A 13,562-nucleotide genomic window follows, 5' to 3' on the forward strand; every position below is an offset into this window, starting at 1 on the left:
ATAACTGTCTCAGCTGTAGGACCGAGGTCAGACCAGCAGGGAGCAGGAATCATCAGGAGTAAACCTCTCAGGATCAGACCTGTTGGTGCTTTAAGAACCTGAGCAGGTTCCAGTCAACTCCAACATGTTCTCATGTTTGTCTCCTCAGCACATGTTGCTAATATTTTGTCCACCCTGTTTCTATCGAGGAGTCTGAAAACTTCTTCATTGTGTTCATGTTGTGTTTATTCCTACTTTAAAAGGTTCCCTGATTTTGGCTTCCAGTTTGTCTTTGAGTGGGTCTGTTTAGCTGATGTAAAGGTGGTGGAACTACATCAGACACAGTGTTCACAGGTAAATGTGGGCGCAAAGACCTTTGACTGTGAGAAAGTAAAGTCTTACATTTAAAGTCCTACTGAATGTACAGGCCCAGGCCCAGGTCTATCCCGTTAGATGCTCTGTAACACCAGCGTTTAGAAAAAAAATAACTGAAAACTTAAACATTAAAGTGTGAAACTTTTATCAAGGTTTTTGGTTGCAACCCTCAATAAAGGAATTTAGACTCATGACTCTGTCTAGGTTTCCAGCTGGACCAACAAACAGAGGAAAAAAGCTGTGACTGAAGATGAGTCTCTTTAACACCTTAGCAGACTCCACCTGCTGATGAGCCCTGAGATGTGGAGGCCCCAGATAAAAAGCTTTAAATTTGATTAAACATTCAGCTGAGCCAACGAGAAGCTCCTCCATCACTGATCCGGTTAAAACTTTGATTATTGTTGTTTAACTCTTCCTTTAAAACCTATTGAAAAACTGTTGATATAAACATTCAGCTTCTAAAAGAATCAGGAATTTTATTTGTGGAATCATTAATATTAAAAATCTGTGCAAGGGACATTTGACATAAAAATTAGTGACAAAATGTAAAACACATTTCATGAGGACACACATCAACCTGTGATAAAAGGAGTGAAAGCAGACAGATTTCCAGTAAACTAGTCTGACTGCTAAACCAGGACCTGGGTCAGACCAGCGGAGTGTTTCAACACTGAGCTCCTAAGACACACCAGTGTCCATTTAAAAAAGGTACATGTTTAACATCTTCTGATCTTCTGGTTTTTGTGGCTCGGGTCCAGGATGTTTCCCACTGAGTCCTCCGACCAACACTTTGACTGAAGATGGCAGTCTCTACACTGAACACTTTAGACATAACAGACTCCATTTAAATTTTTAAAGTTTATAAAACACTCCAGCAGGACCTTGCCATCTGGTCTGGTTTTCAGTTTCTGGACAGATGTTTCACACCAAACCCTCCAGCCCTGAAGGCAGATTTCCAATAAAACTAGACTGACTATGAAAACCAGGAACAGAGTCAGACCAGCAGACTGATTCTACACCAAGTGTCACAGACATGCAAGGCTCAATTTAAAATATGAGTTTTTAAAATGCTCCAGAAGCTCATAGACCTCCTCCCAGCTGGTTTTCAGCCAGCACGCTCCCACCAACCCCTCCATCTGAACATCTCTAAAATCAGGACCTGAGCCAGACTGGTAGAGTACTGCCACCTCAGACACACCAGTCTCCATTTAAAATCTGACAGATCCTAAAGTCTCCAGCACCTGTGTGACGGCAGGTGTGGTGTTGTCAGAAGAGTTTGGGCAGCTGTCTCAGGCGGCTCAGATCCAGGATGTTACCCACCGACCCCTCCGTCTGGCGGCTGCTGCTCGCCCTCACTAAAGATGGCTGCCTGCTGGAACAGTTCTCCTTGACAGTGGTGTTTGCTTTGGTGTTTCCTGCTAACACCTGCATCTTTGGCCGCAGGTCTCTGATCAGCTGACTCTTTGGGAGGAGCTTCATGTTCAGAGCTTCTGTCAGCGGCTGGCGAGTCAACTCCTCCTGATCTCCAACCTCCCCCTGCTCCTCTTCCTCCTCGCCGTCCTCCTCTTCGATCAGGCCATACCTCTTCATGTACTTCCTCGTGGCCAGAGACATGTTGCTAGGTGACATCAGGGAATAATTGGAGGGGGCAGGGTCTGGGCGGGGGGTGTGGCCCCCAAGAGACATCCTGCTGAGCTGAGAGTCGCTCAAGTAACGCAGAGCAATGGCGTTGGCCTCCAGACTCAGATCCACGCTGCCTCCTGGGAAGAGAGAGCTGACAGTTGGATCAGACACACTCAGTCTGGACACGACTGCTGCTGGGTTGATGCTCGCCAGAGTGCTGAACAACACACAAACAAAAAACAGTCACAACAGGTTGACTAAAGACTGATGTGGTTAAAAGCTTCAGAAAGGTTAGAAGTGGACCTTTGAGTTTAGACAGTGTTGGTGACACAGGGTCTGAAGGCCTGATCTCTTTACCAGGTACATGAGGGTTGTCATGGGCCTTTATGACACATTCCACACTGCTCCTCACACACTCCATTTAAAAAATAACAGCTTTTAAACGCTCCAGCAGCTCTCAGACGGCATCAGTCTAAACAGGCATCCCAGGCGGTTCAGGTCCAGGATTCCTGACCTGAGCAGGACTTCAGATCATTATAACTCTTCTATAATAATAATTACCAAATAGATCAGTGAAATTTGTCTATGTGACACTAACATATACGAGAGGTCAGTGGTGGAGGAAGTGTCCAGAGGAAGTCAAAATACTGCATCACAGTAACAGGCCAGAAGTTTGAGCAGGAAGAGGAAGTTAAGGTGTTAACATCCTGATATGATAATACATGTCATCATCACTGATCTTACTGGGGACAGGTGGTGGTTACCTCCACCAAGGACGTTGTGTGTGGGCGAGGCTTCTCAAGGCTGGGGACAGGTATAAAGAGCAGTTCAGTATTTTTCTTGATGAAAAAAAGTCGATAGTTGTCTCCATTTTGAATTATGGTATGTTTTAATGCACACATGCAGACCACAGTCGTGCACGCACGCACGCACGCGCGCGCACACACACACACACACACACACACACACACACACACACACACACTTGATGTGCGCCCAGGTGAGGTTTTTACCTGGCACTCTCTACGGTTCTGACTCGGTTTCTGTCAGACTCTGTCAGATCTTCATCCACGTCGACTCCGAGCTGCTGCAGCTGTCTGAGAGTGGCACTGACCACCGGATCTCCTCCTGGACTCTGCTGCTGTCGCTTCCTCCTGGATGAAGAAGAGGAGGAGGAGGAGGAGGAGGAGGACTGGGAGTGGTCAGAAAGCACCGACAGACTCCTCCTTCTGGATTCCTCCACTTCCTGTCTGCTGTCTGACTCCTGAAGACGACTGGTCAGCTGAGTCTGAGGGAAGAGTAAACACTGCTGTAAGTGTGAACTGACAACTAACCCCTGACCCCCCCCCCCCGGTACAGGAGGAGCTGTGTTACCATGAGGTTGGTGTAGAAGCTCTGGTCGTCTGCAGGTCTGTACATGCTCACACTCTCTCCCAGAACCGGACTCTGCAGACCACTGACGCTGGACAAACAGAGGATCAGAGGTTCAGGTTCAGATAATCCACCTTCTGTTGATTCTGAGCTGGTCTACAGAGTCTGGAGAGTTGGACCAGGAGCCTGCTCAGTCCTGACTGTGGTCTGGTTCTACCTACATATGAGGAGACAGTCTCACCTGTGCTGATGAGAGGGGGAGCAGGGGGCCATAGGGTGAATGATGTCACCATCCTCAGCCCCGCCCACTGGCTTGATGACAGATGGCTCATCTGAGGAGGAGTGTCTGAGGGAGGAGGAGGGGCTTGGGGAGATGGAAGAGGGAGGTTTCGAGGAGGGGGGAGGGTTGGGAAAGGAGGGGTTAGGGGCTTGTTCCTCCTGATGAGGGAGGGACTGGACAGGATCCCCCCAGAACAGACTGGCACCTGAAAAAAAGTGTGTGACATTATTAGAGTACTGCTGAAAGGATTTACACCTTTTACCTGGTCACACAAACACCTGTCCTGACACAAACACCTGTCCTGACATCTCGCCTGTCCCGACACAAACACCTGTCCTGACATCTCACCTGTCCCCACAGCAATGCTGGCCGTGCTCCTGGGCGTCTGCGTGTCCACCTGCTGACTGGAGGACTGGAGCTTCCCCTGAGCCTCCAGCAGCATCTGGACCTACACACAGGTGGAGAAGAGGAGGCTGTTAACTCCTGTAACCATGACAACCTCACTGTGTCACCGTAGAGACAGTATTCTGTTCTGTGATGTCACATCACTGAGTGAGGCATAATGTGGGCGTGGGGTTCAAACAGTGGTGGTCGGCCTCCACCCACACCTGTCAGATACTGTTGTTACCTAGGCAACAGTCAGGTGTGGTCGTCTATGATGGGAGGGTTTAACACTCTGGGTTTATTTGGTATAAAACACGAGAGCTGAAACTAACAGTTACTTTTATTATTGATTAATCTACTTGACTGATCGATCAATCAGTGACAGTAGACGTCAGTTTGATCCACAGTTTAAACTGAATTATTACACTGATTATTAAAACTGTTTTTCTTTCATCAGCCAATTGATTAATTGATCGATGGACCTTCAGACCTGTGAGGTCACTGCTCTGTAGACAGGAAGTGTGAGTGTCCTGTTCTCACCTGAGCCTGCAGGAGGCGCAGCTGTCGGTCCTGGTGGAGGAGGAGCTGGTAGGTGTCAGACGGTACAACTCCGCCCAGCTGATCGCAGCACTGATTCGCACAGGAAGGACGGGCGAGCCAGGGGGGAGATGCTGGGTCTGCTTGATGGGAGGGGTGGGGAGAGGGGGAGTCACCACAGTGTGGGACAGGAGGAGGGTGGCTGCAGGGGCAGGGAGGAGCAGGGAACAGGAGGGGGGAGGGAGTTAGAGTGTGGTGGTGGGTGGACAGGGGTGAGGAAGGGTTATGGGAGGGAAGAGGAGCAGGGTGGCTGAAAGATGGAGGAACAGTTTGGGGGAGGAAGGAAGGAGGAGGAGGAGAGTGATGGGAGGATGGAGAAGTACCTGGATTGGAGGGAGGAACAGAAGGAGTAGTTGGGGGGTTTCTGGAAGAGGCAGGAGGAGTGTGGTGATGTAATGAAGGTGGAGAAGAAGCAGGAAGGTGTCCAGGGGAGGAGAATATGGAGGTGCAAGTGTAGGAATGGGTGGAGCAGCAGGAGCAGGGCTGCTGCAGGTGAGAGTTGGGGGTGCTGTGGAGGTGAGGTGGAGGGGGAGCAGGTCTGGGAGCTGAGGAGGAGGGGATGGGTGTGGAGGAGGTGTGTCTGGTTGGAGGAGCAGACTTCCTGTCAGCAGGAGGAGGGGGAGGTCTGTGGGCGGAGCCCGGATCCTGCCAACCTCTGTGATTGGAGGTGAAGCTGCTGTCAATCAGCAAAGAGAGTTCAGGGACAGATGGCTGGACTCTCCTAGTCTGAAACAAGAGAGACCAGGATTCAGACCTGATGGAGTCCACATAGACCTGACAGACCTGATGGAGTCCACACAGACCTGATGGAGTCCACATAGACCTGACAGACCTGATGGAGTCCACACAGACCTGACAGGGACCACACAGACCTGATGGAGTCCACACAGACCTGATGGAGTCCACATAGACCTGACAGACCTGATGGAGTCCACACAGACCTGACAGGGACCACACAGACCTGATGGAGTCCACACAGACCTGATGGAGTCCACACAGACCTGACAAACCTGATGGAGTCCACACAGACCTGACAAACCTGATGGAGTCCACACAGACCTGACAGGGACCACACAGACCTGATGGAGTCCACACAGACCTGACAGGGACCACACAGACCTGATGGAGTCCACACAGACCTGACAGAAGAACTACATCTATGGACTTAACTTATCCAGTCACTGAGAATGAGAAGCAGCAACAGAACAGCTGAGATCTGTCGACAACATCTTCCTCCAGATGTTCACTAATGAAATATCACCAGGTTTCATTTTCTCCTCTCAGGACCAGGACCAGGACCAGGGCCATCTGAATGATCAGCTGATCAGGTCAGTTGTATTACTAACATAACATGGACACAAAGTAAACAGAGCCTGTCTTTTCCACCAACCTGTAACAACAGCTGTAACCATGGTAACTGTACATCTCTTAGATGAGACTGACATTGTCACTCTGTGGTGACCTGGAGCTATATGACCCTCAGCACCGACCCCTGTCACATGACTCAGGAGTCTCCGTTAACTGCGTTAGCCTCGTTAGCAGCAACACTTCTGACCTCAAACCTGCCCCCCTACAGACCTGACCTCTGACTGACCTGCTGAGCTGGGGGATGAGGACTCGGGGAAGGTCTTGGAGAAAGGTCTTCATCCTCGACTCCAGAGTCCTGATCACTGATGGAGAGACCAGCAGCTGGTGGGGGGGCACTGAGGACAGAGAGGACAGTCATACATGACCAGGTCTTCTGTGATCATCTGTGAACGTCTCTAAACCTCAGACACACAGCTGTCACTGTCAGCATCACTGACTCTTCATCACTGATTCTTCTATAACCTGACTGTAGTTGACTGAGGAGCTCAGTAAATGTGGGACTGGCCATTTAAGACCTGGTACCTGTTAAAGGAGCTCTGGGCCTCTCTGAAGACCTCGATCTGTCTGCTGTGATCCTCTGAACCCAGCTCACACTGCAGAGTCTGACCATCCACTGATGACCCCTGATGAGCACACAGCTCATCATCATCATCATCATCATCATCATCATCATCACTGACAAAGGGAGGTCTGTAAAGCTGCAGAAGTCCCTGCAGCATCAGGTATGTTGTTACCTGGTAGAGTGTGACAGATTGGAAGGCGGTCAGGAGCTCACAGTCCAGCTGTAGCCCTGGTTCGGGTCCTCGGCACTGGAAGAACTGAGGAGCTCTGTGGGTGGAGGCGAAGAGGAGGAGGAGGAAACAGCCGCTCTCTGACAGAACTCTGAAAGACAGAGACGTCAGTGAAACAGTCACTGCTGTCAGCCAGCTGATCTCTGCTGACAGCCTGTCACTCACCTGTCCTGGAGGGCGGAGCTAAACAGGAACCTCAGACACCAGGCGAACACCTGAGGGTTGTAGATCTGTGTGACTCCACTCAGCCAGCTGTCACAGAGAGACCAGGTGAGCGTGAGTGTTTTGGTACGATGCATAAAGGAGTGTGTGAGTGTAAAAATGATCCGACATCAGGTACAAAGACGACACCTGAGGCTAAGCAGCTGTGCAGAAACTGCTGCTTTGCTGTCTCAGGTGGATGTTGGTCACCTGGGGCTTGAACCCCTGACCCTGGTTTCCTCAGAGAAGGTGATTTACTGACTGCACCACTTGGGACACACACCTTTACACAAGGTGAGGCAGTGGCGTCACATGTGGAAGACTGAGGTGTTTTTTCACTTAAAAAAAAAAAAAAAAAAAAAAAAAAATCACTCATCGTTCATTTCAGGAGACTGTGAATCCAACCGTGAGCAAAAAAATGTTGATCTGTACAAAGATGATGAACATCTGTACAAATCCACCTGACCCCTAGAAGCAGAGGCAGAACACCCCAAGACTGTGTAGGAAGGCTAAGACCTGAGGTCTGCAGGTGAGTTTGGTCACAATATCACCAGCTGACTGTGATTCATGAATGTTGTTATCGACACAGGATTACTGACAGATGGAAATTCTTTTTGTAGATGATGTTTCGTGAGAACATGTTGAACGGCCTCAGACCAGTTTGGTTTAGTTTACCTCTGTTTTTTTGACAGTGAGGAACAGAACAGATTTCGTCCTCATGAATAATTCACATCTCTGTATTTCTGTACTTCTGTGTTAGAAACAGGCTGTTTAATGCTCAACACATCTGACCTGAACTGAGTTTATTGACATAGCTGTATTTAAATGACTGCAGTATCATGAAGCAACAACACAAAGAGACTGTTCATCAAGGCAGAAACACTATCAAGATAACAACACAGACACTGACAACAGCTGACTGACTCACAGTCCAACCAGCGGCAGGGTGGAGGCTTTAGGATCAGACTCCAGCAGCAGAAGCACCTTCCTGCTCTGATCCATGGTCAGAAACCTGCGAACACAAACACGGCACTTACAATAAAAACAGGCTGCAGAAGAAGAAGCCTGACTTATCCTGGTGAAGGTCATGTGATCTCACCCTCTCTGACGGTTGGCGGCGTGCTGTAGCGGCTGGTTGATGCTGGTCAGACTCCTCAGTAGAGCGGTGGGGATGACGGGAACGGCTCGAACCGGCTGGATGTCCACGCTGACGGACGGACAGACGGCCAACCAGGTGAGACTGAATGCCACAGCGTCACACTGCTGAGAGCAGACCACACGACCTCTGACCTTTAACAGTTGACACAGGTCCAGAGTCTGTCTGCTGCACACAAACTGCTGCAGGACCTGACACACACACAGACCAGGAGAGATGTAAAGCAGCAGACAGTGACCAGAGTCAATTGTCAGAATGATGGTTTTAGTTGTGTTAAGAAAACAAAGTCAGACACTCTGAGCTGTGACACTTTGACTCTTTGTCACGTGACACTGAACTGAATCAGTGTTGTTCGTTGGACATGAAGACGTCACCTGGAGTAATTATAATGAGTTGTATTAGAGGGTTTCTTCACTGTAAACCTCCCTGTAAATAACCTGGTTTACTAAGTTGGTTTAAGTTATATTTGTCAGATAGACTCCAGTTTGTTCATGTTAATAATGACTCTTCTATCAACACTAAAGTCAGTCATGGAGATCCACAAGGTTCTGTGCTAGGACCAATACTCTTCAGTCTATATATGCTTCCTGTAAGAAACATTATTAGGAGGCACCAGATAAATTTCCATTGTTACGCAGATGACACCCAGCTGTACTTATCCATGAAGCCAGGTGAGACTAACCAGGTAGCCAGGCTTAAGGTGTGTCTTAAGGACATAAAAACCTGGATGACCAGTAATTTCTTACTCTTAAATTCAGACAAAACTGAAGTTATTGTAATTGGCCCAAAACACCTCAGAGATACACTACGTGATAATATACTGACTCTGGATGACATTACCTTGGCCTCCAGTGCTACAGTCAGAAACCTTGGTGTCATTTTGACCAGGACTTGTCCTTTACTTAACATATAAAGCAAGTCTCTAGGACAGCCTTCTTCAACCTGCGCAATATTGCTAAAATCAGACCCATTCTGATACAAAATGTGGCAGCACGAGTTCTGACAGGAACCAGGATCAGGGGGGATCTCTCTCTCTCTCTGTCACGGCCTGACCCTGTAAAGTGCCTTGAGATAATGTATATATGTATATTATGTTTTGGCGCTATACAAATAAGAACGATTGAATTAACCATCAGACTGATCCATAATAAAAAAACTGTTAGACTGAAAGAACAAATAAAAACAGGACATTTGAAAAGCTGGGAAAAATCAGCTGTTTGTGACATAATGAGATGTCGCCATGACAACAGAGAGTTGGACATAAGGAGGCAGTCGTTATTCCTCCAGGAGACTTAGACAGTTTAACAGCAGTTATTTTAACAACAGGTTTACTAATATTGTTATTTTAACACATCTGTGACATCTCATCCTGATCTGCAGCTCAGTCCAACACCACATGACACGACTGTAAATCCAGGTCAAGAAGCTAAACCTGGAAACACACACACACAACACTGCACGTGTGTGTGTGTGTGTGTGTGTGTTAGCAGCAGCCTCTATTATTGATTTCTTATTGGCAATCATCCTGATACCTTGAAGCAGTGATGGAGCTCAGCCTCTGATTGGACGACAGTGTCAGGTGTTGTCTCAGTCTGAGTGGAGAACAAACAGGGAACCAGGATGTCTCCAGGAAGCAGAGTAGAGGGTACTCTGTTTGAGGATCCGGTCTGGTCCCGACCCGGATCAAACCGGTCTAGAGTGACAGTGATCCCCTCCTCATCTGGACCACAGTAGCACAGAGACCAGAGATCAGCAGTTAATTAGTTAATTCAGCATCAAGGAAACAATACATATGTTGCTCAGACAGCAGTCAGCACTGATGTCTAGACCAATCAGAGCTCAGGATGAGATCCAGGTGAACTCTGACCTGAGTCCACAGACACTGATCCCAGGAAGAAACAGTGGAGGCGGGGCTTGTTGCTGTGACGGACATGACGCTGAGCCAGACGCAGAGCTTTCTCTAACAGCACCACCCGAGGCTTCCTGTGCACGCACACACGCACGCACACACACACACACGCATCAAAACAAGTTAAACCCTGAAGCCTCTGCACATTTGGATCAGGTGTAAACATTATGGATTTCAGACATGGTCAGACAACAGTCATATCAACCAGTATACCTTGGCCTTAGTGGTTTCCAGGTGTGTGTATTTACCTGTGTGAGCAGAGCTGGAGGCGGAGCTTCTCTCCTGCAGGGCTGCTGTCCCACAGAGCTGATCTGGATTTGGGGAAACTCAGCGGAGTGAGAGAGTTCGTGGAGGTTCTGTAGAAGAGCAACAGAAAAGATGATGTTTACTTCAGTCTTTATATCTGACAGAAGACAATCGTTTTATTAATTATTGATCGTCTTATTAATAATTACTCAGTGTCAGAAACACGTTTGTCCAAACCACACCTCAAATCCTGAATATATCCAAGTCATATGTCTAGCTCAACGTGTTAGAGGTAAAAATAAACTGTTGTTTTGGTGACAAATGCCCTCTTGTTTTTTTCCACCACATTCAAATCGGTGAGGTTGAGCTAACCAGCAGACTGTTTATAACAGTTTGGCTGTATACTATACATGTGTACGGTATGAACACAAGTGTGCAGTACATACGTGTGTGTCCGGGTTTTTGTATGTGAACTTGTGAAAACCTCAATAAAGTTAATTTAAAAAGGAGCAGAGAGCAACAGGTTTTAATATCACCTGTGTGACGTGAACATGAGACTCACCGTCCCCTCAGGTTCTCCGCAGCAAACACCTCTTCGAACACACCGGACGGCAGAGCCTGGAGGTTCACTGGGCAGCTCATCCCCGCTGTATCCGACAGAGTGCAGCTGTGGTCGGTGACTTTACCTGCGAACACCGGCTGGCGTTAGTTAGCCACGTTAGCTCCCTCCTGGCGCCGCATCAGCTGCGTCTGTTAGCTTCGTTAGCTTCACAAACGGTACGAAACTCGAGTCTCCCGGACACTAACTGAGGTTTAGTAAAGTCACAGACTGTCTGAGGTTTTGATTTATTCTCGTCTATCAGCTTTAATTCTGGTTACTCGGTACACCTGATCTGAAACAATCCGCAGTTTAATTATGGCGCTGTTTCCACACTCGACTGGCGGGGCAACTCAACCAGCCAATAGGAAGCTCCGTCTAAGCGATGCTGACCAATAGGAAGCCCCGCTTCCGTTCCCGTTCTTTCTTCTTCTTGTGTTGATAATTGCAGATTAAACGGAGCAGAGCTCTACAGCGCCCCCACAGGACAGAGAGGACACGGTTTCTCCTCATTCACGTTGTTTTCGTTTCCACTTAAAGCCTCAATCTGTAGGTTTTATTTCACCCAATGAATTCCACAGTGACTCATGGTTATTTTTCTTTACTGAACCAAGACTCAGTGGCAGGGAGTCCTCAGGTAGTGAGCAGGTAGAAAATAAAGCACTGAATACAAATATACACATTACATAGATGAAAACAAAAGCATAAAGTGAAGGAGAAAGAACTACACTGTAGAGTGTTTTTACAGGAAGCTTAGTGACATCTGGTGGTTTGTAATAACTTAAAGACTGATTTTAATACTTTTAATCCCAGGAAGCAAATTGTCATTAAATCTGAAAAGTTATTGTTCAAAGTTCTGCATTAAATTTTGATGTTAGTGTGCACTAAGATACAGTGAAGAAATTAACGAAGAGATAATCTAAAAGGCTGGATATAAAATGCGTCTGAAAGAAATAAAAATGTACCTTAATGGATCAGTTTAGCTTCAGTGTCACTGTGGACTGTTTTAACTTGCTTCATATTTTCATATGAGTCACAGTGAGATGTGATTGGAGAATGATATTCATTAAATTTGCCTTTTACTTTTATGATGTTATTACTGGGATCAGGTGTAAAAGTTCTCATGATTCTGTGTTTCTGGTGCTCATCACAACGTCTCTTCTTCTTTTCATCCTGCTGATGTTCCTGTCACACTGAGTGAGGCTGTGAAGCTGAACATGAAGCTTGGACACAGTGTGTCTCAGGCTGAAACCTCCTCCTGTCTGCAGTGATCACAGTGGGTCAGTCATAGGATCCCTGACCGATCAGACATCAGAGACAGGAGAGAAATGGATGCACATTAACAGTTGGACTCTACACTATCAGCAACTGTTAAAACAGATTCACCTTTTCTGATGTGACAGGTCACAAGTTGTCAGCTGAACTGATCAGAGTTCAGACATCCAACAATCAACCAATTAGAAGCCTGAGAAAAAATTTAACAGTACATCTTTTTTTTGTGTGCCTGTGTGTGTGAGTGTGTGTTGAATTATTCATGTGTGAGCAGCTGGATCATCTTCTGACACACAAAGTCATTTCCTCAAAAGCAGTACATGGAGGAATTATTTATCAGCATCAGTGGTGGTTCTAGCTGGTATGTGTGTGTGTGACACAAATACAATGGAAATCCATTGAGCTGATTAAACCCAATTCTGTAGCAGACATGCTTCAAGATAGCAACACACCCCAAATTTAAAACACACACACACACACACACACACACACACACACACACACACACTATCATCACACACACATTATCCCAGAAAACAACTGGTATTCTGGAGCTGAAACGATCAGCTGATTGATCGAGAGAAAATGGACATTTAATTAAATATTCTGGTTCCAGGTTCTGAGGTGAAGATTTGTGGTTTGTCAGTTTTCTCTGATGAATAAACTCAAGGTCTTAATTTTTTAACAGCTGCTCAGATTAAATATGAAATTTGGGCTTCAGGGAATAATGAGACATTCTTCACTATTTTCTGACATTTTATCGATAATTACAGAAAATAACCTTGATGACTGATGATGAAATGACTGCTGGTTGCAGCCTCACACTCTCCTGTGATGGAGTTAAACAGCCTGAGCTTTTCCGTCTCTTCACAACTTCACACAGAATTTTTTTAAAAAACGATTTCATAAAAATCTTGTCCCTCTTCAAGACCAGGGCCAGGTGGAGGACCATGGATGGACTTCTGAACGGGGGTATGGCCCATGACTGTTAGTGTCTCTTGTTGGAAAGTCAATTAAACGACTACAAAGAGACACAAAAGAAGAACCGACTGTGACATGAACATGCAGCAGGCGTGGGGGCCTTTTTCATGTCGGTGGCCAGGGGCAACAAATAATTGGCGCTGTCCGTCAGTGGCTCAAATTTAAATAATGCAAAATAAATGATAAGTCTTACATCTTGGGGTTTGGGGACCGGGGGTCTGCGCTGGTTGTCCACCCGGGCGGGCACATTGATGTTTTGAGGGGACGACGCCCACTTACGCTGAGTGAACCGCGTGTCCGCCTCTCTCTGCCGAGACGTGGATCTTCTTCATAGACAATCTTTGATCGCTGGAATCTCGGGCCTCTGTTGTTGCGCTCGCTGTCAAACATCCAATCACCACACAGCTCCGGTTTGGAACGCCCACAAATAT

General features: G+C 47.1%; 1 protein-coding gene and 1 long non-coding RNA gene across 3 annotated transcripts; both read right to left on the reverse strand.

The window, feature by feature from the left end:
• Window positions 1-810: 810 nt before the first annotated feature.
• stil (STIL centriolar assembly protein) lies at window positions 811-11,243 on the reverse strand. 2 transcript variants are annotated; one of them, XM_071472829.1, is made up of 16 exons: window positions 10,843-11,243; window positions 10,283-10,390; window positions 9,993-10,108; window positions 9,658-9,845; window positions 8,069-8,316; window positions 7,898-7,981; window positions 6,934-7,020; window positions 6,712-6,859; window positions 6,500-6,600; window positions 6,204-6,312; window positions 4,553-5,335; window positions 3,977-4,076; window positions 3,590-3,833; window positions 3,352-3,439; window positions 2,991-3,265; window positions 811-2,194 (listed from the first exon to the last, which is right to left on the reverse strand). In XM_071472829.1, the coding sequence occupies exons 1-16, from the start codon at window positions 10,920-10,922 to the stop codon at window positions 1,621-1,623; spliced, it is 3,333 nt and encodes a 1,110-aa protein (XP_071328930.1). In that variant the 5' UTR covers window positions 10,923-11,243; the 3' UTR covers window positions 811-1,620. The 2 variants fall into 2 exon arrangements, with proteins under 2 accessions (XP_071328930.1, XP_071328931.1); XM_071472830.1 differs by having other exon boundaries at window positions 1,838-2,114.
• A 188-nt stretch (window positions 11,244-11,431) lies between these two features.
• Window positions 11,432-13,461, reverse strand: LOC139615045 (uncharacterized). The gene is made up of 3 exons (XR_011687205.1): window positions 13,325-13,461; window positions 12,932-13,171; window positions 11,432-12,174 (listed from the first exon to the last, which is right to left on the reverse strand). It is a non-coding gene; the product is annotated as an uncharacterized lncRNA (long non-coding RNA).
• Between the last annotated feature and the right edge of the window lie 101 nt (window positions 13,462-13,562).

This window comes from Trachinotus anak, unplaced genomic scaffold (assembly GCF_046630095.1).
Source record: "Trachinotus anak isolate AG129_WGS33_773 ecotype Australia unplaced genomic scaffold, CSIRO_AGI_Tana_v1 ptg000040l, whole genome shotgun sequence".
NCBI lineage: Eukaryota > Metazoa > Chordata > Actinopteri > Carangiformes > Carangidae > Trachinotus > Trachinotus anak.

Bases quoted from the DNA above. Each gene is read 5' to 3' on its own strand.
- stil (XM_071472829.1), bottom strand. From the start codon at position 10,922: ATGAGCTGCCCAGTGAACCTCCAGGCTCTGCCGTCCGGTGTGTTCGAA. The intron at 9,846-9,992 runs GTCAGAGTTCAC...ACTGTGGTCCAG, and splicing joins ATCAGTGTCTGTGGACTCAG to ATGAGGAGGGGATCACTGTC. The intron at 8,317-9,657 runs GTATCAGGATGA...TGTGTGTGTCAG, and splicing joins AGCTCCATCACTGCTTCAAG to GTCCTGCAGCAGTTTGTGTG.